A 27,040-nucleotide genomic window follows, 5' to 3' on the forward strand; every position below is an offset into this window, starting at 1 on the left:
ACGGTTCGGAGTGCCCACAAAATCAGGACACTCGCTGCCTCTCCACGCTGAAGAGGGGATCATCGAGTCCAGCACCAGCCTGTGGAGAGCTCAAGTGGTGGTTGTAAAGGGGGCAAACAAGTCCAGGCTAATAATTGACTATAGACAAACTATGAACCGCTACACACTCCTGGACGCATACCCCCTCCCTCACATTTCGGATATGGTGAACGATATCGCACAGTATCGGGTCTATTCGACCATTGACCTGAAAGCTTCCTATCACCACCTTCCAATCCGTTCCAAGGACCACCCGTACACGGTATTTGAGGCTAACGGTCAACTCTTATCAGTTCCAGAAGGTCCCTTTCGGCATTACCAATTGGGTGTCTATCTTCCAGCGGCAGATGGACGAAAATAGTGGACGAGTTTGTGTTGAAGGCTACCTTCCCCTACCTCGATAATGTCACCATCTGTGGCCACACTGTGGAAGACCATGATGCCAATCTCTGGAGCTTTCTCCACGTGGCGAGAGCCCTGAATCTCACTTCCGACAATTGTGTATTCAGGACCACACAACTGGCTATCTTTGGCTACGTGGTGGAGAATGACATCATTGGCCCTGATCCCAATAGGATGCGCCCCCTGTTAGAGCTCCCCCTCCCTGGGACCACAAAGGCTTTGAGGAGATGCCTGGGTTTTTTTTTCCTATTACACCCAATGGGTCCCTCAATACGCTGAAAAGATTTGCCCACTCTTAAAGGCCACTACTTTCCCCCTCTCCACTGAAACCCAGATGGCTTTCAATTACCACCGAAGCCTTATTGCAAAAGCCACCATGTGCACGGTGGATGAGAATGTACTTTTCCAAGTGGAAAGTGACACTTTGGACATAGCCCTGGCCTTTACCCTCAATCAGACGGGGAGGCCGGTTGCCTTTTTTTTTCATGGATGTTACAAGGCCACGAGCTCTGGAACCAGTCAGTGGGAAAGGAGGCTCAGGCCATTATAGAAGCCGTAAGGCACTGGAGGCACTACCTGGCTGGTAGAAAATTTACACTCCTCACTGACCAGCGCTCTGTCGCATTCATGTTCAGCAACGTCAAGAGGGGAAAAATCAAGAATGACAAAATTGCAAAGTGGAGGATGGAGCTCTTCACCTACATTTATGACATTGCCTATCGGCCAGGAGCCCTTAATGATCCACCAGATACCTTGTTCAGGGGATGCTGTGTCTCTGTACACACCGACCGGCCAACTGTGGACCATACATAATGAGCTCTGCCATCTAGTGGTCACCCGTGTGGCTCATTTTGTCAAGTCCCGCAACTTGCCCAACTCGGTAGAAGATGTCAGGGAGATGATCAGGTCATGCTAGGTCTGTGCTGAGTGCAAGCCACATTTTTATCGCCCCGCAAAAGCGCAGCTGATAAGTCAACTAGGCCCTTCGAATGGCTCATGGTCGATTTTAAGGGACTTCTCCCCTCCATGAATGGTAACATCTTCTTTCTCTCGGTCATCGATGAGTACGTCAACAGGGGGCGTGGCGAGATGGCGTAGAAAGAAGATGTGCAGTTCCGCCTCTCCTCAGTTGAACTAATTAATACCCAAATTTAAAAGTTGTAAAAGTGGTTAAAATTAGTTTTTAAAGGTGTCTGAAAAGTAGAGAATAAAAATGACTGCAAATGTGAAGAAATCGAAAAAAAGAGAGTACGGACGCTTCCTGTTTGCCATTCTGTGCTCAGACACGTCCACCTTGTCAGTTATGAAGGCCCTGGACTCCCATTTTCACCCTGTTCGGGTATCCTGGCTGTATTCATAGTGACCGGGACTCATCCTTCATGAACGATGAGCTGCATCAGTACCTGCTGGTGAGGGGCATTACATCCAGCAGGACTACCAACTACAACCCCCGGGGGAACAGGCAGGTTAAAAAAGAGAATGGCACGATCTGGAAGGCTATAAAACTTGGAAAAAGGCCTTTCAGGCTCTCGCTGGCAGGATGTCCTCCCCATCGCACTCCTCTCCATTTGCTCGCTCCTCTGTACAGCGATTAATGCTACTCCTCACAAGCTACTGTTCACGTTCAACAGAAGGTCAGCATCGGGAACTACACTCCCAGCATGGCTCACTTGTCCTGGTCCAGTCCTTCTTAAGAAGCACGTGAGGAGAAGCAAGACCAATCCCCTGGTGGAGAGGGTGAAACTGCTTCATGCCAATCCCACGTACGCCTACATGAAGTACCCAGATGGTAAGGAGGATACTGTCTCTATCAGGGACCAGGCACCCGCAGGAACAGAGGGTCTGTTGCCTCAGGTGCCCCACAAGCTACTGAGCTCTTTCTCTCCACCCCCACTCAGGGCCTCAGGGGATCAAGTTCAGGATGAGAGTGAATACCCTCCATCATTGAGCCGGAGCCCAACCCACTACTCCTCCATCACAGGGGGACAAGGATCCCGAACCCCCCCCCCCCCAGTGCTAAAGGGCTCCACCAGGATCTCCAGATCTTCTACAGGCTTCTGATCCCATGTTCTCTTCATCCACAGATCCATAATTCTTCAGGAAGGGGTGAATGCCATGAACTGGGAGAGTGCTATATTGAGGACTGACCCCGCCTCTGGCTCCACTCCCTTTTACCCATATATAACCCTGGTTTCCCACCTAAACCCAGAACCCCTCTGAAGCTTACTTGTGAACCCTACCCATTGTTGAAAGCTAATAAAAGTGTTTGTTCTCCCTCCAGTAGTGTGAGAGCTTTTATCTACGCTACACAGTGCTTACTCAAATCCCTGAAAAGGCTGAGATATTTGTGTCTGAGGGCGACAACAGAACATCATTCAAGGGATGAACCCTTACAAGGCATCAGACCCTGACAGCATAACTGGCAGGGTATTGAAAATCTGCCCGAGTGTTCACAGACATATTTAACCTCTCATTGCTGCAGTCTAAGGTTCCCATCAATAATCCTGGTACCCAAGAAGAGTAGTGTGAGCTGACTCAACGACTACTGCCCAGTAGCCCTGTCTCCTACTGTGATTAAATGCTTTGAGAGGTTGGTAATGGCCAGGATTAACACGTACCTAAGCAAAGATCTGGACCTGCTGCAATTCACCTTTTGACACAATCACTCCGCGGCAGATGAAATATTGTTGGCTCTCCATTCAGCTCTGGATCACCTGGAAAACAGCAATTCATACATACGGCTGCTCTTTATTAACTACAGCTCGGCCTTCAATATCATTGTTCCCTCAGTGCTGGTCAAGAAGCTACAAAATCTAGGGCTCTGTACCCCCTTCTGCAACTGGATTCTTGACTTTCTAGTCGGAAAGCAACAGTCAGTACGAATCGGAAACAACGTCTCCACTGATTATCAGCACAGGTGCACCCTAAGGATATGTGCTTAGCCCACTACTCTACTCATCGTACACCCATGACTGTGTGGCCAGGCACAATTCCAATATTAAAAGTTTGCTGATGACACATGGTCTCTAAATTAGAGGGGCCTTTTTCCTTCTTTAGTATATGTGTACTAATTTATTATTGTATTTTTTTTCTACCCCTCATCTCATTCTAGAAGTATATCAGTGATGCCAAATGTCTCTGCATTTAATAATCGAGCTCAAACGGAAATTAAGCTTCAGGAATGGCAGAAGGCTCTAAAAGATGTTGAAAAAGTTTTGGAATTAGATCCTGGCAATTTAAAAGGTGAGCAAAAAAACAACATAAAGATCATCAGACTGCATCTGTGGAAAGAAAAAGAGACTCGTCAGTCACATGCTCCAAATTCTGCACTTACCATCTGCCCCATGTCCTCAATCAACCAGCTATGGGCCCTTTGGCCTAACTTGTCCATGTGAAATGTTGAATGTAAACACTCATTCTATCTGAGGCTTCCTTGTAACCTGAAGTACAAGATATTAAATTACCTATTTCTTTAACCTGTCCTTTTTGGTTTCTGTCAATCCCAATCAAATGTGCCTCTTTTATTAAAATCATCTTTTTAAAGGAATTTGGACAAAGAAGAGCTCTTTTTGCATTAGCTAGAGAAACAGCTGACTAAGCCAAGTGAGTGTTTGATTTCACATTGAGAGAAAATGCTATTACAGCCCTAACGTGGAACGTTTGAATCTCACGCTGTCTGTAAGGTGTTTATCCATTCTTCCTATGTCTACGTGGGTTTCCTCTGGGTGCTCCGGTTTCCTCCCACCCTTCAAAACGTATGGGAGTAGTAAATTAACTCAGGTATTAGGGATGCATGGGCTCGTGGTCCAGAAGACCCTGTTACCGTGCTGTATATTTAAATTTTAAATTTACAAAGATTTTTTAAAAATGGAATGCAACAAAGGACTACTCAACCTTAGTTGGGGCAGAAACCCAGACTCGACTCCTTTTACTGAACCTGAGTTCCACGGATTAATTGTCCCCCGCTTGGATACTGATTCAGGTCAGCATCAGTTTTGGGTCTCAATCCACATTGCTTGAAAGTGATTGGATCAGTGAGGAGAAAAAGCAGTTAAACTCACCTAACTCCTCACAACTGTTCCTCTGCTCTGTACTCCTCTTCCTGGGCTCTGCAGCTCTCTTCCCTTGCAGAAGCTCACTGAAAATTATATAGTTTTAGTGTGTTAAGTTAGCATTGAATGTAACCAAACTATATGCCAATGATTGAGAATCAGAAGTTTGTAGAAGGATATACCTGTAGCACCACAGAGATCCGAAAGATTTTACATTAATCTGGAGTGGTGTGGCCATAGAGGGATTTGAACATGATGAGAATTTTAAATTGCATCATTTGGTTGTTAGAAATTAAAAATTCATATCACTTTCTATTGGACCTTTAAACATGCAGACAAATTATTTCCAGTTAAACTTTTCAAGTTTATTGGTTTGCTTTTGTTCAGAGGTGTGCAAAAAAAAAACCGTAGTTCACTTGTCGTTATTTTTTTAATTGTAATCAACAAATCACAGGTTTTCAGCCATGTTTTTTGCAGCCACACTCACGATGAATCTTGTACTATATTTCTGTTATACTATCCCCCGAAATGTTATTTTTCAGAAAGACATTTGAATAAATTTTAAAAAATCAATCACTTCCTCAGTCTTCAGAGATTAGTCTCTTCCTCATTCACTGAAATAGTATTTCTGCGGTTTTGAATTTGCCTCCCTTGAAGTTTATGAGGAGAGCCACTGGTTCTGCTATTGTGGACAAGATTAGCTCATTCAGCATAATTCCAGAATCTTGTTATAATTTCAATCAGTCACTCTATAAAATATTTTACTTGACAAAGTGAACAATTTCACATTTTCACACTATGTACTCCATTTATGTACCTATCTATCTCTTTGGAGTCATCTCATGCCCACTTTACATCCTATATTCCTACTTTTGTTTGTGTTAACCTTCATCTAAGTACAAGTTTGGAAAAGATGAGGCTCTAATCCTTATGGCACAACCAATCATTATATTTTACCAACTTGAAAAGGACTTGTTTGTGCTGCTGGTAGCTAGGCAATCGTTTATCCAAAACAACATGTTACCACCTACACTATAAGAATTCGTTTTCTGAAATAACCTTTGATGCTGTTTATGGATATGCTTTCTGAAAACCTGAATGAAGTCCATCCACTTATTTCCCTTTCACAAAACCTTGTTGACTTTGCCTGATCACCTTAAATTTGTCGAAGTACCCATTTCACGGTTCCTTTTATTGTCATGTAATAATCCATTAAAAATGTAACATACATGATATACTTTAACTTTTATCTGCCATAAGATCTTTAATAATAGATTTTTAGAAATATTTAGTGAACTATTTGGTTTCTCATTATTTGCCTTCTGCCTTTAACTGAATGCAAGAATTACATTTGCTTTTCCCCAAAATTGGAAAATTAAAACCAAATAAATATTCTAAAGATGTTGTTTATCAGAGCTCAACTCCATCAATTTGCACAGTACCACTCTCTGGTGATTGTCATTTTTCTCTTCCAATTCCTGTTTTACAAATTCTGGGATGTTATTTGTATTCTCTGAATGTAAATCACCTGTCTAATTCATCTGTCATCTTCACTTATCCATTCTTAATTTCCTAAATGCACTTTTAAAATATAGGGCCATTGCTCACTTTGGTTAACTTTTTATGATTTATCTACAGAAATTCTTGCTTTCAATTTTTTAAATAAACTTCTTGCTAGCTTTATCTTGTAATCTAATTTTTCTTTCTGTTTAGTGTCTGCTGTTGTTTTTAACATCTTATCTAATCTTCTGACCTACAACTTGTTTTGTTCAATTATTTGCAGTTTTTAAATTTGACACAGTCTAACCTTTTTACTTGACATTGAACTTAGAATCTTTTATTCTTGTGGAAATGTATTATGTGTTTTCTGAAGGATTCCATTAAATGTCTGCCACTGCATGTTGACATAACTGATCCCTTAACCTAATTTGTCAGTTCACTTAAAATAGCTCTGTTTTGATGTCTTCATTGTTTACCTTATACAAGTTTAAAATATTTGTCTTGTACCTGTTCTTTCCTCCTTATACTGAATGTAAAATTCATTCATATGGTGATTGTTTTTCCTCAAGTACCTTCATGAAGAGATCATTAATTAATCATAGCTCTTTGCACACTACCAGATCTAATAGAGAAAATTCTCTGATTGTCTGTATATATGATGTTGTAAGAAACTATTCTGAAAATAATCCAATAATTACTTCATTCAGGTTGTCTTTGCTCATCTGACTTTCACTCTGAGTGGAATAAAAACTTCTCGAACAAGCTCCTATCGTTCTTTTATATTTTGACCCTCCAGATGATTAAGTTTGAGGGTCTGTACTCTGCTGCCCCAAGGAATTTATTAATGGCTCCAACATCTTAGTTTCCTGATCCCTGCCAATATTACTGAGACCTTCATTAATTAACTGAGCCACATCTCCACCTTTTTCAAATTTCCTGCACTTTCTTTCTAGCTATCTTGAAAATGTTTACATCCTGCGTTGTCCATTATGCTCTACTGCCATTTTTATACCACTTGAACCAAAATCCAGTTCTACCACATTGGCTTTTGAGCAGTGCATTTTAATTTGTCCTTTGTCAAGACCATACAAAATCTCTTTCTTTGTCTTGCCTATGTCTACTGAAATCTTCCCCTTCCACTGTGAGCGCCCCTCCAGCCCAGAGAAGATATAAACATGGCATCAGGCAGCTAACACAGCCTTCTGGATTCCAACTCTTTGCTGTAGTTTCCAATTACTTTATTGATAGTGTGCAGGGAGATTACTAAAATCATGGGATAGGGCAGCCTACAAAGGTCTGCTTAATCCTGCAACTCCACCGAATCTCTAAATGACCCTGCTCAAAAGATGGTAACAAAATTAAAATGGTGGGATTGGAGAAGATAAGCGGGCATGTAAATTTTTCACGATTCTGTGGATTTCCATGTTTTTTTAAAAATCCAGTTCTGTGTTTTTAAAATCCATCTCCATGATTTATCAGTGCCCTCGTGGCTTGCTCTGACTCCCTCTGCTTCTTCTGTGCAGTGCTACAATGTGTCTCTGCTGACTGCCAGGTTTCCGGCAGTATAGCGGCATCCCCCTCGGTTGCAAAGCATGGCTGACGTGTTGCAAGGCCATGCTGTTTATGCCAGCAACGCTCCCTTGTGTTTTTATCCATATCTCGAAAACCACGTGTGAAGAAACGATTGGGAACGACTAATTGCTTTTATGGCCAGCTGAAGAAAAATCCCTAGTAATAGATGAACATCATTGCAAAATCATGATTATGGATTGGGCAGGGCTCTGCCTGGTGATTGAGGACAGGTTGGGCAGGGGCTCTGCCTTGTGATTGAGGACAGATTGGGCAGGGGCTCTGCTTTGTGATTGAGGACAGATTGGGCAGGGGCTCTGCCTGGGGATTGGGTGCAGATTGGGCAGGGCTTTGCCTGGTGATTGAGGACAGATTAGGCAGGGGTGCTGCCTGGGGATTGGGTGCCGGGTGATAGTTACTACTTGGGAATTGGATGCAAGTTGGGCAAGGGCACTGCTTGGCATGCCAGGTGCTAGTTATGGGTAAGTACTGCTTGGGGTCAGGAGAACCAGGCACTCTGCTTTGAGCATAGGTCAAACAGGTACTGCCTGGTGATGTGGAAGGGGCTTGGAGTCTGGGTACAGATGGTAGTGTCTGTCTGATATACTGTGTTCACTGTAAAAAAAAAAGATTTTATTTAAAATGACAATTTTTAATGGCTTGAAATTGGTAATTTTGTGTACATTTTCAGAAAATTTCCAAATGTGGGGTGCTGATTCCTAATTCCCCCCTTGCAAGGGTGTTGCACCCCCTTGACACCCCCCACCCTCGCTCTATGCCTTCCACAAGTGCTCTGCTCTTTTCCTCTTTTTTTTAAACCTCTCTCGCATGCCTGAGTGAGATGGATGGAAAAAATGGGAAATTAGGGCCCATCTTGTAGCTTTTCCTTTCAGTTTTTGCTCTTCTTTGCACACTCTGGACACAGCACCTAACATTCACTAGTCTCTGGGCTAACTCCACATGATAGAATGGACAAAGAGCTGTTCCAATCAATACTTTCGGTGTGATGGTGGCTATCTTTAAGATAATACCACGATGAATCAAACAGTGCTTTCAACTCCATCTATGTCCTTGTCATTCATGATGGTTCAGCATACTCCCTTTTGCATTGTAAAAGATGTTCCATGTTAAATTGGGTTAAATACAACTTGTGGTTATACATAAATTATAATAACATGGAGAAATCAGGACACTTGTTGCCCAACAGGACTGTGAGGGAAGTTTGAAACAGAATTAATCTTGTATTATTAGGTTGTTTGCCAACCTTCGATCGTCTGTTCAAACTAGATAAAGAAAATTAATTGAGAGGCTATTTAATGGGATTGCATATAGAAGAGAAGCAATAGGCAGTGTCTTTAGGGTTAAATTGATTTAAGACTTGTAATTCAACAGTAGTGCCCAACATAACTTCTTCATACTTTGGTAAAAATGCATTAAATATTTGATTTAGTCCATGTAAATAGCAGCCAAATATTGAATTTGCCATTGATATTGAACTTCTGCATATAACATTGTAATTGTAATTGAGAATGTCCACATAAATCCCTAATAAGCTGATATTTTAAAAATAATTTTCATAAAATATTAGATTTCAGATTTATTGTCAGAGTACATGCATGACATCACATTAACCTGAGATTCCTTTTTCCTGCGGGCACAGCAAAATTATCACTTATAGGTAGTGCAAAAAAAAATACATAGTGTAAAACATGTAAACAAACTAAGAAATATGGTTAACTGTAGACAGATAACAAATGTAAACAAACTGTGCAATACAGAGAGAACAAAAAGAAAATCAATAAAGTGCATAAGTAGGGGTCCTTAAATGAATCTCTGATTGAGTTTGTTGTTGAGCAGTCTGATGGTGGAGGGGTAGCAGCAGTCCGTGAAACCGGTGATACGAATCTTGTGGCATCTATATCACTTTCCTGATGGCAGCAGCGAGAACAGAGCAAGTGCTGGGTGGTGAGGGTCTTTGATGATTGCTGCTGCTCTCCGATAACAATGGTCCCTGTAGATGTACTCAGTAGTGGGGAGGGCTATGTCCACTACCTTTTGGAGGGGTTTACGCTTATGGGTATTGTTGTTTCCATTCCTGCACACTTTCCACCACGCCTCTGTAGAAATTTGCCAGGGTTTCTGATGTCATACAAAACCACCACAAACTCCTGAGGAATTTGAGGCACTGACGTGTTTTCTTCATGATGCCATTGTTGTGTTATGTCCAGGAAAGATCCTCTGAGATAATGACTCCCAAGAACATAAATTTGCTCACCCTCTCCACCTCTAATCCCAATGATCATGGATTGTGTACCTCTAGCTTTCCTTTCCTGAAATCAAGCTCCTTGGTTTTGGTGACATTGAGTGTAAGGTTGTTGTTGGTGCATCATTCCACCAAATTTTTAATCTTCATCCTGTGGGCTGACTCATCCCCTTCCTTTATAAACCCACTACCGTGGTATCGTCAGCAAATTTGTAGATGGTGTTATTGTCGTACTGAGCCCCACAACCATAGGTGTAAAATAAGTAGAGCAGGGGTCTAACAATACACCTATATATTGCTCTTGTATTGATGGAGATTGTGGAGGTTAAGTTCTACCAATCTTCACTGATTGTGGTCTGGAGGTGAGGAAATCCATGATCCAATTACAAATTGGGGTGTTAACTCGCAGGTCTTGGAGTTTGCCGATCAGTTTTGAGGGGTTGATGGTGTTAAATGCCGAACTATAGTCAATAAAGAGCATCCTAATGTATCCATCTTTGCTGTCCAGGTGTTTCAGGGCTTCGTGTAGGCTGTCTTGACCTCTGAAGCTTCTCTTTTTAGGCTCTGTCTGTATGAAGGCAGAAGGAGCACAGCCAGTGATCAGACTTGCCAAAGTGTCTTCTTGGGAAAGAATGGTAGGCCTTCCTTATCTTGGTGCAGAAGTGATCAAGTGTGCTGGTACTTATGGTACAGCAGATTACATGCTGGTGGTAGTTAGGCAGGGTTTTCTTGACATAGGCTTGATGAAAGTCGCCAATTGAGATTTGTAGTGCATCAGGCTGGGGCATCTCTTGTTTACCGACCACATCATGCAGGTCTGCAAGTGCCTGCTTGTAATCAGTATTGGGAGGAATCTAAATTCTGGCGAGAATTGAGAACTCTCGGGGTAGATAGAAGGGTCTGCATTTAATCGAGATTTGCTCTAAGGCACCACCCACTATTAATGAAAAAGCACACACTGCCTTCTCTCCCTTTTCCAGAAAGCAGCTAGGAAGGTGAGTATTCTAACACTTCTGACAAGATCAGCTTGTATGTTTGTCCTTACAAAGTAGTGGTGAACTGCCTACCTTTGTTCTGAGGGTAAATCTTTAGTTCTGCAGACCCTCTGGATGCCGACCCAGCACTGATGATAGAATGATGATATATTTAAGGCAGAACATACATGGCATCTGCCACATGAACATCATGATACTGATTTCACCTCTGAAAATCTAGAAGACCAAAGGAACTCATCATCCACAGCATAATGTAACCAGAAAGTGAAGTATCTTTATTTCAACAAAAAACTCTTGTTATTCATCAGTGCAATAAACTAAATGTGAAGGATTTATTTCACATGTTGATAGCTTTGGGAATGTTTGCATTTTTAACAATTATTCAAATTAACAAAAATTCAACTTGCCTGTACCTGGTTGCCCTGAAGAAGAAGAGGTGTCTTTCTGGGCAGTACTGTCTTCCCATGATTCTATTTGGTAAAAGGTTCATGGATTTAGTCCCAAGAGCAAAGAAGGCTTAATTGTTGATAAGCTATCTTTCTTAATCCTTTGAACTCTGGCCATTTTTAATCTTTCATAGCATATACTCCAGACTGGGTCCATGGGTAAACTACAGTATGAACACCAATACAGACCAGGTGGTGGATGGGTATAAAACTAGTCCCAGAAAAATGGGGACACAGAGTATATGTGCTTGTTGGTCATCCCTGAAAACCAGGACTCTGAGTATAGCGCTTGTTGGTAGTCCCTAAAAACAGGAACAAGGAGTCCAAAGGATTAATGTAAAGCAAACATGATGTGGATGATTAAATGATCATCTGAACAATTTAATTGTGTTTTCAATAGTCCTTTTGGATATTGTATGTTACATTGCTCTTGCTTTTGTATTTACAGCATATCTGCGTCGTGCCACTGTTTATAAACACTTGGGCAACCATCAAGCAGCATCAGATGACTTAAAGAAAGTATTGCAAGCAGAACCAGACAACTCCTTAGCAAAGGTGAGAACAAGGAAATCTTTGTTTTGAAACAGGATTGGAACTTAACCATACTTGACAATAAATAAGATAGCATGTTTAAAGAAATTATGCATAAATTCAAATCAAATTTATGTGGTTAAAAAAAATTAAACTTAATTTCTCTTCGTTACATTGGATTTGGTATCATCAGTATTTTAAAACATTGTTTTGTAAGTAGAAGTGCAAAAAATGTTCTCTCCCATTTTCTGGCAACAGCTTTTGTGGATTTACTAATACTTAATGATACACAGATTCCAATGGTGGGGGGGGTGGCGGTTAAATGATCAATGGAGAACACTGCCTAGATTTAACTGTATGGCAACTTTGACAAATAGGAGAATGCAGTATTTATATTATGCCTTCTTTAATCTGAATAAGATTCTTTTTACTTTGTGGACCAATATACATGCATTTCTTTGTTTGACTAGGTAATGTAAACTATTAGTTTAAGTAAAATATGTGATTTTCAGCATCTGATTCTTTTATCATCTCCTAAAATAAAAGTTTAATTCAATGTGATTAACTATCCTTCCATATATTCACTTCCAGAATTTGCTTCAGGAACTTGAACAGAAGCTGAAAAACTTGCAACCTTGTGTGAAAACAGAGAAAAAAGGGAAAAAGATGGTTATTAAAGAGGTGGAGGACTCTGATGATGAAGGTGAAAGAAAATATGTAGATAGAAATAAAGGTGAGAATGCCATTATATTTATCTAAACTTAGTCTCGTTGATGTTCACCATTTTCCTAATAAAAAAACAATGCTAGAGAAACTTAGCAGGTCCAACAGCGTACTTTATATTCCGAAGATAAAGATACGTAACGAACGTTTCAGATTTGAGCCCTTCATCATGGAATGAGCAAAATGTAGGCAGGTGCCAGAACAAAATGGTGGCAGGAAAGGGCAGGGGGAGGAGCACAAGCCCACAGGCAGGAGGTAATGGGTGGAAAAGGGAGGAAAGGCACATCAGCAAAAAGGGGGAGGTGGATGACTCTGAATGGAGAGGGAAGGAGGTAGAGAACTGGAAAAAAGAAAGCAGAGGGATAGGGAAGAGAGGGAGAATGAGGAGAGGACTAGCAGTAACTGGAGAAGTCAGTGTTCATACTATCTAATTGCAAGATGCCCAGAAGGAATATTAGGTATTGCTCCTCCAGTTTACAGATGGCTTTGGTTTGGCAGTGCATGAGGCCATGGACGGAGATGACAGCGCGGAAGTTGGGCGCAGAATTGAAATGGTTGGCCACTGGGAGGTCCTTGTCATTGATGCGAAGAGAGTGAAGGTGTTTAGCAAAGCGATGTCCTAGTCTGCGTCCAATCTCTCTGATGTAGAGAACAGACATGTCAGCAAGGGAGCGGGCTGCAGAATTGAAATGGATGGCAACTGGGAAATCCCTATCATTGATGCAGAAAGAGAAGGGGCTCAGCGAAGCGATCTCCCATATTGTACAGTCTCTCCTCTCTTCACCATTTTCTACACACACACACACACACACACACACACACACACACACACACAGTAAGAGGAGTGAAACACAAAAGTCTGCAGATGTTGGAGTTTGTTGTAAAAACACAGATGCTGGAGGAGCTTGACTGGTCATGCAGCATCCATAGGAAATAAAGATATATAACCAACATTTCAGGCCTAAGTTGAAGAAGGGCTCAGGGTCAAAACGTTGGTTATATATCTTTACCGCATATGGAGTTCCTCCAGCATTTCTGTGTTTTTATTTGAAGTAATAGAAGATTTTTCCAAGTTGATGTACAGTCATAAAAGCCATAGCAAAAAAAAAATTCAAGGAACATAAAAGGAATAAGAAAAAGAAGTGTCAAGGCATCTGGATATCTGAGTGAAGAGGAAATGAGGAGGGGTGGGAGTGACAGGAAGTTGGTAGCGATTTAGAAGTGAGTTCATTGACAGGAAGGGAGGGAACAGATTTTCAGCAGTTAGTTTAAGTAGGGTGTATAATGGGGCTGGGAGAGGATTGTTGTAAGAGAAAACATTAATGGGTTAACAGGAGTTAAAATTTGATAAGAATGATGATACATCTTGAAGAAAGATTGTTGAACTGAAATGTTAACTTTTATATCTCCTCAAACAGTGCGTGATCCAATTAAATATCCTATTCTGTTTAATTCACCTCCAGATGGTGGCACTGTTACTACTAAAAGCATATCGCAGGAACTTCTCAGTTCATATTGTACCCTATTAGACCTGATTAATTAAGGAAAACATAACCAAGAGAGAGGCTTCTTTCAACTACCTGGTAAATGAAAGTAAATAATAGACCAGGGGTTCCCAACCTTTTTGTTCCTCTGACCCCTTGGGCATTTTTATAGGTTCCCGTGCACCCCTAAAAATTCTTCTTTCTTTCTTTGGCTTGGCTTCGCGGACGAAGATTTATGGAGGGGTATGTCCACGTCTGCTGCAGGCTCGTTGGTGACTGACAAGTCCGATGCGGGACAGGCAGGCATGGTTGCAGCGGTTGCAAGGGAAAATTGGTTGGTTGGGGTTGGGTGTTGGGTTTTTCCTCCTTTGTCTTTTGTCAGTGAGGTGGGCTCTGCGGTCTTCTTCAAAGGAGGTTGCTGTCCACCGTACTGTGAGGTGCCAAGATGCACGGTTGGAGGCGAGTTCAGCCCAGTGATGGTGGTCAATGTGGCAGGCACCAAGAGATTTCTTTAAGCAGTCCTTGTACCTCTTCTTTGGTGCACCTCTGTCTCGGTGGCCAGTGGAGAGCTCGCCATATAACACGATTTTGGGAAGGCGATGGTCCTCCATTCTGGAGATGTGACCCACCCAGCGCAGTTGGGTCTTCAGCAGCATGGATTCAATGCTTGCGGACTCTGCCAGCTCGAATACTTCGATGTTGGTGATGAAGTCATTCCAATGAATGTTGAGGATAGAGCGGAGACAGCGCTGATGAAAGCATTCTAGGAGCCGTAGGTGATGCCGGTAGAGGTCCCAGGATTCGGAGCCGAACAGGAGCGTGGGTATGACAACAGCTCTGTACACGTTGATCTTTGTGTATTTCTTCAGGTGTTGTTTTTCCAGACTCTTTTGTGTAGTCTTTCAAAGGCACTATTTGCCTTGGCGAGTTGTTGTCTATCTCTTTGTCGATCATTGCATCAGATGAAATGGTGCAGCCGAGGTAGGTAAACTAGTTGACCGTTTTGTGTTCTGTGTGCCCAATGGAGATGTTGGGGGGGCTGGTAGTCATGGTGGGGAGCTGGCTGATGGAGGACCTCAGTTTTCTTCAGGCTGACTTCCAGGCCAAACATTTTGGCAGTTTCTGCAAAACAGGACGTCATGCGCTGGAGAGCTGGCTCTGAATGGGCAACTAAAGCGGCATCGTCTGCAAAGAGTAGTTCACAGACAAGTTGCTCTTGTGTCTTGGTGTGAGCTTGCAGGCTCCTCAGATTGAAGAGACTGCCATCCGTGCGGTACCAGATGTAAACAGCGTCTTCATTGTTGAGGTCTTTCATGGCTTGTTTCAGCATCATGCTGAAGAAGATAGTAAAAATTCCTAAATCTCTAAAAATTAAGGATAAAAAAAACATGACATTGTGCAATCTGACTGCAGATTACAACACCATGTATTTTACAGTAGTGGTTATTCTCTCAGACCCAATGTACCCCCTGAAAAGTGCAAATGTGCCACTGGGGGTACATGTATCCCAGGTTGGGTACCCCTATTATAGACAATGAAATATTTTTGAAAATGCATCTATTTAATTCTTTGTAGAATGAGTTTTCAGAGGAAATGGTTGAAGCTTGTAAAGTGGCAACATTAAAAGAAAATTTACCTAAACAGAAAAGGTTCAGAACGATGTGGGACAAATGCAGACAACTGGAAACAGCTTTGTAAAAAATATGGTTGGCATAGAAAAGTGGGGCCAAAAGGCCATGCTCCCAACTTAAGATCTATATTCTCTATGGATGATCTCCATACGGCTTTTCCTTTATGAACCTATATCACAGCTTGCTAATTTTACAGATCATACGCTGTGAATATAACATTTAGCTTTGGCTCTGTAGAGCCTTTCAACTTTGATCTATAAATTAGGAATTCAATCTTAACATGAGTATTCCAACATTTAATCATGGCCCTGAAAGAAGCCAGGGGAATATGAACAAGGTCCGAAATGTCTATTTTTCATCAGTTTTCAGGAGGAAAGTTAAGGATAGGTGTACTATGATTCTGGAACAAAGGCTTATCAGGAAGGTGGAAGTGCTAAGAACATTGGTGGGGATAAGATTCCAAGGGATCTAACTCATGATTCTAACAGAAGTAAGGGAGGAGTGATTTTTTTCATCTTTATTACCCATGGATGTGCTATCAGAGAACTGATGCTGTTTAATGTTGTCCCTTGGAGCAAATAGAGTGGTTGGGAAAAGTATGGAAGCTCGTGCCTGCAAGATCATTTCAAAAATGTATTAGAGGTGGCCCGCCCTGCAGCGAGAGCCGATGCTGTTTTTTGGTAATGTCACCCCCACCATCCTCCCCCTTCATTGCACATCCTTCCCCATTGTAACACAAGAAATTGTAACACGAGAAGTCTGTCGATGTCATCAGACGGCAAGCCAGTTGGAAGGCTCCCCGCACAACCAGTCCCTTCTCCCACCTGTCGAGCGGTGCAGCGGATGGGCAAGCGCCTGTGATTTCCTGTCAGCGTGACGAACGTGGCAGGCTGCGCACGGCCCCCGGGCAGCGCGAGCCGCGTGCGACTGGCACCGGACGGCCCATCCACAGCGCGAGCGCACTTCTCCCAGTCGCCACGGCCTTCAGCACTTGCACCCGCGCGGACCCCAGGGACGGCTGGTTCGGCCCTGCACGTGAAGAGAGAGATGGTGGCTGTCCGCAAAGGCTGAGCGGCAGCGCGCTGGGCCTGAGTGGGTGGGTAAGCAGGGGTGGGCAGAGGGTGTAGGTGAGGAGTAATGGGCAGGGGAAGTTATGGTGGTACGAGGGGCAGTTAGAGGGAGGGATGAGTAGAAGGAGAGGTGGATAGGGAAGAGGTAAAAGGGAAGGGGCAGGGCAAGTAGGGGAGGGGTGATTAGAGGGTGAGAGACGGGTAGAGGGTGGAACAGGTTGAGGGGAGAGGCAATAGAGGGGCATGTATAGGATGGGGTGGGTAGAGGCAGAGCGAGTGGAGTGAGGGGTGAGTAGAGGTTGGGTAAAGGACTGGTCAGGTAGAGGGATGGTGGGTCGAGGGTGAATAGAGGCCTAGAGCCTGAGGAGTGAGCAGGAAATACTGAGTCCTGATGCAGGCCAAAATGGACATAGCCTGTGAATGTTGACTACATCTCCACAGGGACCAAATAGGTTTCCCTCAGGTCAAGCAAAGGGTGAACTTGAGCTACCTACTCCTGACCTGTAACATTATCCTCCTAAAGTTATATCGTAAAGTTTAACATTACATATGTTGAAAGAAGAGAAAACATGCAGATGTTGTTGAAAATTTTCAATAAATATTTAGTTCGGCCCTCGACTTAGTCCAAGTTTTTAATTTTGGCCCTCCGTGAATTTGAGTTTGACACCCCTGGATTAGAGGATTCAATATACTGTAGTTTTGTGCAAGGAAGGTCATGTTTCATAAACCCAACATGGTTTACATTGACTTCACTAAGGTTACTGACAAGGTCCTGTATGATAAGCTAGTCCAGAGGTTAAGGTACAAGGGATCTGAGGCCTGTTGATAAACTGGATCCAAAATTGGCTTAGTGACAGGAGGCCAGGGTATGGTGGCTGGGAGCTTTTCTGACTGGAAATCTGTAATGTGGAGTACTGCTGTGATTGACTTTTGTTGTTTGTAATAAATATAAATGCCTTGAGTGACAATATAGATTTAATGATTAGTAAAAATTGCATGGGACACAAAAATTGATGGAGATGTCTATAGCAAGGAAGCTGCCTCAGGATACAGTGGGATGTAGATCAGCCAGACAGTTGGTTGGATAAGTAAAAGATTGCAGATAGGTGAGGTAATGCACTTTCAGAGGTCAAAATCTGGTATGACATATAGAATTAATAGCAGGAACATTCGGAGCATTGACATTCAGAGATATGGTAAGGGATCAGGACTATTGCAGATCACTATTGCTAATTAAGTACAATGACACCTCCTTTCCAGACAGACTGAACACCTTCTATGCATGGTATGATGAAAAGAACAGAATGATGCCAAATAAAGCTCTGTGTCCTCCTGATGAACAGGCCCCTTGCATAGCCGTGGCCAAGGTGATAAGAATCCTATCCAAGGTGAACCCACATAAGGCAGTGGGACCAGCTGAGGGTGTAGGTTAATTGGGGGTGTGGGTGTAGGTATTTGTAAGCCGAAATAGCCTGTTATCACCCTGCATGTCTAAATTTAAAGAGGGCGGCATGGTTGGAATAGCGCACCAGGGTTCAAATCCTGCACTGCCCATAAGGAGTTTGTACGTTCTGTCCGTGTCTGCATGGGTTTTCTCTGGGGGGCTCTGGTTTCCTCCCATCCTTCAAAAACATACTGGGGGGTGTAGGTTAATGGGGTGTAAGTTGGGTGGTACAGATTTGTGGGCCGAAATGGCCTGTTACCATATAACCATATAATAATTACAGCATGGAAACAGGCCACCTCGTCCCTTCTAGTCCACACCGAACCAAGTACTCTCCTCTAGTCCCACCTACCTGCACCCTGCCCAGGCCCTCAATTCCCCTCCCACTTTCTCAATTGATCAATATCATGTTGTAATCTCAGACAATTATCTTCACTATCCATTATACCACCAAGTCAACTGCAAACTTAATAATCATGCCATTTTAATTCTCATCCAACTCATTAATACAGAGTATGAAGAACCCATAGGACCCAGCATTGATTACTGCATAGTTAGTTGCTTAGTGTATTCAGTACAGAGATTGATATATTTTTTGGTAGTAATAGAATTAAAGGATATGAAAGAAACTGGCCCTGAACCAAGATCAATTATGATCTTACTGAATGATAGAGCATGGGACTGAATTGCATACTCTTTGTTTTTATGGCTCAGACTGCTGCAGGCTTGCAATATATAACTGTAGTCCAGCATGGTTGGATGCAGAACAGAAATTAGTGAGGATGGTGCCTGGGGAAAGGATGTCCAGGCAGGGGTGCCTATGGAACAGGGAAAGGGGAGCAGGGAGAAGGTGCTCAGGAAACTGGGGGAAGAGTTTGGGAGGATCAAGGAGAGGGTAGCAGAGGTGTTTGGGGTACAGGAAATACGAAGAAGGAGCAGGTGGCCATGTAAAGGAAGCCTTGAGATTGAGAGGGTGATCGTGGAGCAGGGAGAGATGAGATGGGAAAGGATGGCTGTGGAGTGGGATCTGGAAATGGGTGCCCAGGCAGCATTGAAACAGGGCTTAGCAAGTGTTTAGTCGCAATCGCTTTCAACTTCTGGCTGATCTAATTTCTGGCCACATATATTCATTGAAGAAAATCCAAAATGTTGATGTATAATATTTTGATTTACTTTTTGAGTACAGTGAATTCAGTTACATTCACGATTTTATAAATTTATTCTTCAGTGAAGCTTTTTTATTCCTCTTTTACCATCTGCATTCAACACCAACTGAAAATATTTTTTACAGAAATAAAACTTCTGCAAAATTTAATTACTAAATAATACATTGGCAGAAAAGCTTGTAGTGTTTGTCAAAGCAATTAATTGCTTCCTTGGGTGTATTGGTGGTTCTTTTGCAATGTATTTGGTTGATTCACCAGATTTAAAGCAAATAGTTATCTGCCTGCATTGACAAAGAGGTAAGTACTGTTTTTGCATTTCATTAAAATAAACCACATTAATGATCTCCTTTTGCAGAAGAAGTGAATGTGATCTTTGCTGAAGGTGTCCTACTTTTGACATTATTTTCATTCTGAATTCCATGCTGTTGCCCCACTAAGCCTTTGATGCATTTTTTCAACTTCCCCTTTTTAAAGTCTGCAGTAGTTCTTTCCACTGATGCAATCTTGCCAGTAATATGTGAACTTCCTTCTAGATCCTAGTACACTATTGGTTACAGAGACATCAAAGACAAATGCTGTCATGGGAAATGCACAGACAAAACATTTGCCTGATGGAAAAAGTCAAATTAAAGAGAAGAAAAGAGGCAAAACAGCAGAACAAGAAAACACTAAAAAAGGTTCTGGTGGCAATTTAGCAGCATTGAAGAAAACACTGCAAAGTAAATATGGGCAAGAAATTAAAAGTGAAAATGTCAAGAATGTTACAGTTTCAGTGACAGGAGGGCAGGAGACTGCAAGAATGGACTCCAGCCAGATTCATCCTCCTGGATCAAGTTCAGAGACAGAGAAGGTGGGAAACAGTCCACTCCCCCTGGCCCCTCCTGTATCAAAGCTCAAGAGTGATGGAAATGAGCTGTTTAAGAATGGACAGTTTGGAGATGCAGTGCTGAAATACACTGAAGCTATCAGAGAGCTCTCTGAATCAGGTATGAGAGCAGCTTTTTAATATATTGATCAATGCACACTGCAGAATTTTATGCTGGAAATGTGTCCATGCTCGATATAATGATATGAATTTGTTTTAATGTACTCTTTTTCACACACTATCTAAATTCAATTAATGTTTTCCAATGTTAGATTTGATCAATATTGCCATTAAGGCAAATCATAATTTATTTGTAGAGCTTTTGTTTCTCATTATTGCCAATGTGTTCTCTCTAAACAAATTAAAAGCAGCATATCGCTAAGAGGAAGTACAATAAAATATAGTTCTTGTAAGACTTGTAAGCCCATTGGTCTAGCCTTTGGCGCTTTGACAGACATGTGTTATTTTTTTGTTTCTCTAGCAATGTGACATCAGTACCCTAAATTCTTTTTTAAAAAAAATGAAGCAGTTAAATGCTAAAGAATTGACCCAAGTTTAATATCCTGTACTTTGTGGTAAGGGGCAAGAAGCCATGTCTTCCCCAGGTTAAAAAAGGAAACAATTAAATGAGGTCCTGACTGCCAGCTAATGGTCTTCTTGCTAAACTGTCTCCTCATGGAAATTTAATGAAGACAGATTTAGCTATGGTACTCAACTCACCCACCCCCATCATGGAGAACTCATTATGATTAATTGACATTAGGTTGGAGGCTAACAGTACTTTTGCATTCTTATCTCTGTGAGTCAGCAGGAATAGAAAGAAAACCTTGGTGGGTATGCAGACTTGAAACCATGCTTACCCAGGATTTGTCATAAAATCAGGTGAATGAAGTCCAGTATCGTATTTACTAAGTACAGCCATTTACTCATTAATGCAAGATAATAATTCTGTGTAGTTGGGTATCTCAGTAATGCTTGTTTCCTTTAGCACACATAATGAAGTGCAATTTTTTTAAGCAATGTGTACAGTAGAGGTCAAACTGCCTTCAGGAGTGTGAATCCAAGGAAAGCAGCCAGCCTGGATGGAGTACCTGGCCAAGTATTAAAAATCTGTGCTGACCAACTTACCATGGATATCTTTAATATCTCACTCCAGCAGGGTGTGGTACCCACCTGTTTCATACCCACCTGTGTCTAAGAAGAGTGTAGTAACCTGCCTTAATGACTATCAGCCAGTAGCACTTACATCAACAGTAATGAAGTGTTTTGAAAGGCTGGTGTTGAAGCAGATCAGCTCCTAACTGAGAGGTGACATGGCTACGCCCCAGTTTACTTATCATAGCAACCTCATTGGCTCTACACAAAGCCCTGGAACACCTGGACAGTAAAGATGCATTCATCAGGATGCACTTTATTGACTACAGTTTGGCATTTAATATCATTATCTCCTCAAAACTGATCAGCAAACTCCAAAACCTGGAACACACTGTGTAACTGGATCATGGATTTCTGCACCTCCAGTCCACAATCAGTGAGGATTGGCAAGAGCATCTCCTCCACAATCTCCATCAGTACCAGAGTACCACAGGGCAGCGTTCTTAATCCCCCCCCCCCGCTCTACTAACTTTACACCCACGACTGTGTGGCTCGGCATGACAATAGCACTGTTTACAAATTTGCCGACGATACCATTGAAGTGGGTTGTATAAAGAAAGGTGATGAGTCAATGTACAGGAGGAAGATTGAAAACTTGGTTGAATGGTGCACCAACAACAACCTTGTACTTAATGTCACTAAAACTAAGGAACTGGTTGTTGACCAGGAAGGGAAAGCCAGAGGTAAACAATCCAGTGATCATTGGGGGATACGGAGATGGAGATGGTGAGCAAATTTAAGTTCTTAGGAGTCACTCTCTCGAAGGATGAAAGCATGCCAGCACCTCTACTTCCTCAGGAGCTTGCGGAAGTTTGGTTTGACACCAGAAACCCTGGCAAATTTCTGCAAATGTGTGGTGGAAAATGTGCTGACTGGCTGCATCACGGTCTGGTATACCCTGAGCGTAAAGCCCTGCAAAAGTAGTGGACATAGCCCAGGACATGACAGGCAAAACTCTCCCCACTATCGAGAACATCTACAAGGAACGCTGCTGTCGGAGGGCAGCAGCAATCATTAAGGATTAACATCATCCAGCACATGCTCTGTTCTCACTGCTCCCAAAAGGAAAGGGATATAGTTGCCACAAGACTTGCACCACCAGGTTCAAGAACAGCTGCTACACCTCCGCCATCAAACTCCTCAACAACTAACATAATCAGGGACTCATTTAAGGACTCTTACTTGTGCACTTTATTGATTTTTTAAAATTATTCCCTCTGTATAGCACAGTCAGTTTGTTTACATTTGTTATCTGTTTATAGATCTTTATTTGTTTAAATATATACGTTGTGTTCAGCTTTTTTGCACTACCAATTAAGTAGTAATTCTTCCTTGCCTGCAGGAAAAGGTGGTATGTGATGTCATGATGTCAATAAATCTGAAGTCCAAAAATCCAGATTCCAGACCGAGAATCCAGACTTGTTGAAAACTCTCAAACTTTTAGAATTTTGTGTGCGTAAGTGCCACAGATGCAGAGCAGCAACAAGCGACCATGCAGTTGCCATTTTGAAATGAGCAATCAAACTGACAATACTATAATTTTTGTGTCCTTCTTGTTCAATTTATCATATATAGCATACATATTTACAAACCCATAATAATGGATCCTAAAGTAGATAAACCGTGGTGTGAAGAGAAAGAAGGGCAAGTTGAAAATAAGTGACAAACTTGAAATATTTAAAAAAGTAGAATCTGGTATGGGAATACTGCTCTAATAATTTCAAACACTACACTCATTTATTGTAGTGAAAAATTTTATGTTTACATTTTTGTCGTGTTGATTTTATTTTTCTTTAAAACTCCTTGTTTTGATCAATGAAGCATGCTGTATTTGCTAATGAATGAATGATCAAAATTTACCTGTTCATCTCTTCTTTGTTCTTTCTTAAATTTGAATTTTAAAAGTACTGCCCAAGAATCTGGAAAATCCAAAGATCCATACTGACCCAATCTCCGAACAATTCAGGTCTTTGGACTTCTACTGTACTTTAAAACCCAACCAAAGTGGAATAGAGTGAGGTTTGCAAGAGCAGTTACTTTTGACATGCAGGCAATGTTTTGTACCTATCTGTTAGATGGCAAATGGATTACCATTCACCTTTCTCAAATGTGCAAAAGGTCCCTAAAATAGACCAAAATAATTTTGACAACATTTTTTTTTGCTTATCCTCTTTCTGATATGTTTTTAAAAAATCATTAAAATTTGGTTATTGTGGGTTTTATTTCCTCACCATCTAAATTAAATAAATAGCCTTAATTGGTATTTTATAAATGGCCATAGGTCAAGAAATCCCCAGGTTCACTCTTCGAGTCTGTGCTAGACACCACTGAGCATGCTGTGAATGGGTAAGAGAGAGGTTTCTCAATGACCCTTTGGTTTCTTTTGCTGAAATTTTCCATTCAAAATTGAATGAAAGCAGGTCCAAGTTCATTGATAATGTCAAAACAAGTTAATTGAAATGAATATGAAACAAGCAAAGTCACTATCTTCACTAAAAGAGAAACAAATGGAAGGAAGTGCTATATTTGTGCTTTTCTCATCAGGGGTAGATTGCCCGAAAGAACTAAGCATCTTGCACTCAAATCGAGCAGCATGCTACTTGAAGGATGGAAATTGCAATGAGTGCATAAAGGATTGTACAAGGTGAGTGTAATGCTCTTTATGATAGCTTTTGTTTGTCATAGAATTGAAACATTTTCACAACAAGGCAGCAATTAGGAATATTGAGCAGCTTATTTTCTGACAGCATTTTAAAATATAGCATTTTAATCATAATTTGGCATTGGTGCTTCTTTTGTTGTTTCACAACATCTTTGAATGGTCGTATAGAACGTGTATTCCCTTTATATTTGAATGGTCCAATAGAAAATACTTTCTAACCGCTGATAAAACCTCCACGCCATCCCCAAGCTTACTTTAAGGGAATGAAGTTTCAATCTCACGCATCTGTTATTAAGGCATGGCTCAAGAGACTTAAGATCAACTTTCATTAAAGCTACTTCATCTTAGGCATTTGGTCCAAGAACTTTAAATATAGTTCAGTGGTATAGTTGAAATATTTGTTAATTTTAAAAGCATGCTGTCGATTATGCGAAGCATTGCAAATATATCTTATTTATTCAAGGGATGTAGATTCCTTGGGCTGAGCCCATCCTAATTGCCTTTTGAACCACTGCAGACCTTGAGATGTAAGTATACTCTGAATGTTGTCAGGGTCAAGAGTTTCAGGATTTTGACTCCGTGAAGGATGAGCAATACATTTTTCAAGTTTGGATGGTATGTTGCTTGGAAGACAGTTTCTAGATGCTTGTGTTTCCATGCTTTTGAGGTCATTCTCCTTACTGGTAGTGGTCGTAGGTTTGGAAAGTGCTGTCTAAGGAACCTTAGTGAGTTGCTGCAGTACGTCCTGTAGATAGTACAAACTTCTGGAACTGTGCTTTGGTGGTGAAGTGAGTGAATGATTGTAAATGGGTTGCTTATTAAGTGGCCTGTTATGTTCTCTATAATCTCAGGCTTCTTGAGGGTTGTTGTAGCTACACCATCCAAGCATGTTGGAAGAGTATTCAATCACACTCCTGATTTGAGCCTTGTAGATGGTTGACAAACTTTGGGGATGAGGAGGTGAGTTACTTTACACAGGATGTCTCACCTGCTCTTTAGCAACATTGTGTATTTTGCTCTTTCAGTTCGGTTTCTAGTCAATGGTAACCCCCATGGTGGGTGATTCCGTGCTGGTGATGACATTGCATTTTGGGGATGTGCAGGAAATAGAGGAGATATGTGTAAGGGCTGAATTTGTCTTGCCCATCTGCCCTGGCCCCTTTCCCTAACCCCCAGATGTAACAAGGACATGGTTCCCCTCATCCTTACCTACCACACCAACATCCTCTGCATCCAATATATTATTCTTTGCCCTTTACACCACCTACAATGGGATCCTACCTCCAGATACATCTTCCCCTCCCCTCTCTGCTTTCTGCAGGATCCACTCCCTCCACGATTCTCTCATCCACTCATCCCTACCCACCAATCTCCCCCTTGGTACCTAGTGACTGCAAGAGGTGCTACACTTGCATTTGCACCTCCCACTTTCACTGCTATTTGGAGCCCCAAACAGTCCTTCTAAGGATTCACTTGTGAATCTATAGATATAATTTATTGCATCTGGTGTTCCTGGTGCAGTCTCCTCTACATTGGGGAGAATGAACACAGACTGGGAATTTGTTTTGTTCAGCACCTTCGCTCTGTCTGTTGCAACAACAAAGACATCCCAGTGGGCATCCATTTTAATTGGACACAGCATTGCCACACTGTTATATCTGTCCATCCTCTTGCACTGCCAATTTGAGGCCGCTCATAAATTGGAGGAATAACACCTTTAATACCATCTAAACAGTCTCCAACTAGATGGAATCGCTATTATAACCATATAACAATTACAGCACAGAAACAGGCCAATTTGGCCCTTCTAGTCCGCACTGATCCAAGTACCCTCCCTAATCCCACTATGAATCGCAAAAAGTTAGGTTGCAGATGCAGCAGATTATTAAGAAGGCAAATGGAATGTTGGCCTTCATCCCTAGAGGAATTGAATTCAGGAGTAGGGAGGTAATGTTGCAACTGTATAAGGTACTGGTGAGACCAAACCTGGAGTACTGTGTCCAGTTCTGGTCTCCATATTTGAGGAAGGATATACTGGCTTTGGAGACAGTCCAGAGGAGGTTTACTAGGTTGATCCCTGGGATGAAGGGGTTGACTTATGATGAAAGATTAAATCATCTAGAATTGTATTTGCTCGAGTTCAGAAGAATGAGAGGAGATCTTATAGAAACATATAGGATTATGAAGGGTACGGATAGGATAGATGTAGGAAGGTTTTTTGAGCTGGCCGGGGAAACTAAAATGAGAGGACACAGTCTCAAGATTCGGGAGAGTAGATTTAGGACAGAGATGAGGAAAAATAGTTTTTCCCAGAGAGTAATGAATGTTTGGAATTCTCTAACCAGGGAAGTGGTTGAGGCTGCCTCATTAAACATATTTAAAATTCGGTTAGATAAAATTTTACATGATAGAGGAATTAGGGGATATGGGGAGAAGGCAGGTAGATGGAGTTAGGTCATAAATTAGATCAGCCATGATCATAATGAATGGCAGAGCAGGCTCAATGGGCCATTTTTGGCCTACTCCTGTTGCTATTTACCAGCACTCTGCCCATATCCCTCCATCTCCCTCCTATACATATAATTATCCAACTCTTTCTTAAATGACAAAATTGACCTTGCCTCCATCACATTTCCCGGAAGCCCATTCCACACAGTAACCACTCTGAGTAAAGAAGTTCCCCCTCATGTTACTCCTAAACCTTTGCCCATCAACTCTCAACCCATGACCTCTTGTATCCATCTCTCCTACTCTCAATGGGAAAAGCCTTTCCACATCAACACTATCTATCCCTCTAATTATCTTAAACACCTCTATCAAATCCCCTCTCAGCCTTCTACGTTCCAAGAATAAAGACCTAATTTGCTCATTCTTTCCTTGTATTCCAAATGTTGAAACCTAGGCAACATTTTTGTAAATCTTCTCTGCACTCTCTCTATCTTGTTAATATCCTTCCTATAAATCGGTGACCAGAACTGCACACAGTACTCTAAATTTAGCCTCACCAATGCCTTGTACAACTTCATCATTACTTCCCAACTCC

General features: G+C 41.8%; 1 protein-coding gene across 3 annotated transcripts in view; it reads left to right on the forward strand.

The window, feature by feature from the left end:
* Positions 1–27,040, forward strand: part of LOC138755112 (sperm-associated antigen 1-like) — a 115,078-nt gene that overhangs the window by 39,028 nt on the left and 49,010 nt on the right. For all 3 annotated transcript variants that reach the window (XM_069920425.1, XM_069920424.1, XM_069920426.1), the window contains 5 exons: positions 3,554–3,684; positions 11,715–11,821; positions 12,389–12,530; positions 19,849–20,301; positions 23,880–23,979. In XM_069920425.1, the coding sequence (XP_069776526.1) occupies positions 3,554–3,684; positions 11,715–11,821; positions 12,389–12,530; positions 19,849–20,301; positions 23,880–23,979 (933 nt within the window). The remainder of the gene's footprint in view (positions 1–3,553; positions 3,685–11,714; positions 11,822–12,388; positions 12,531–19,848; positions 20,302–23,879; positions 23,980–27,040) is intronic.

The sequence above is a fragment of the Narcine bancroftii genome, chromosome 2, assembly GCF_036971445.1.
Source record: "Narcine bancroftii isolate sNarBan1 chromosome 2, sNarBan1.hap1, whole genome shotgun sequence".
Lineage (NCBI taxonomy): Eukaryota > Metazoa > Chordata > Chondrichthyes > Torpediniformes > Narcinidae > Narcine > Narcine bancroftii.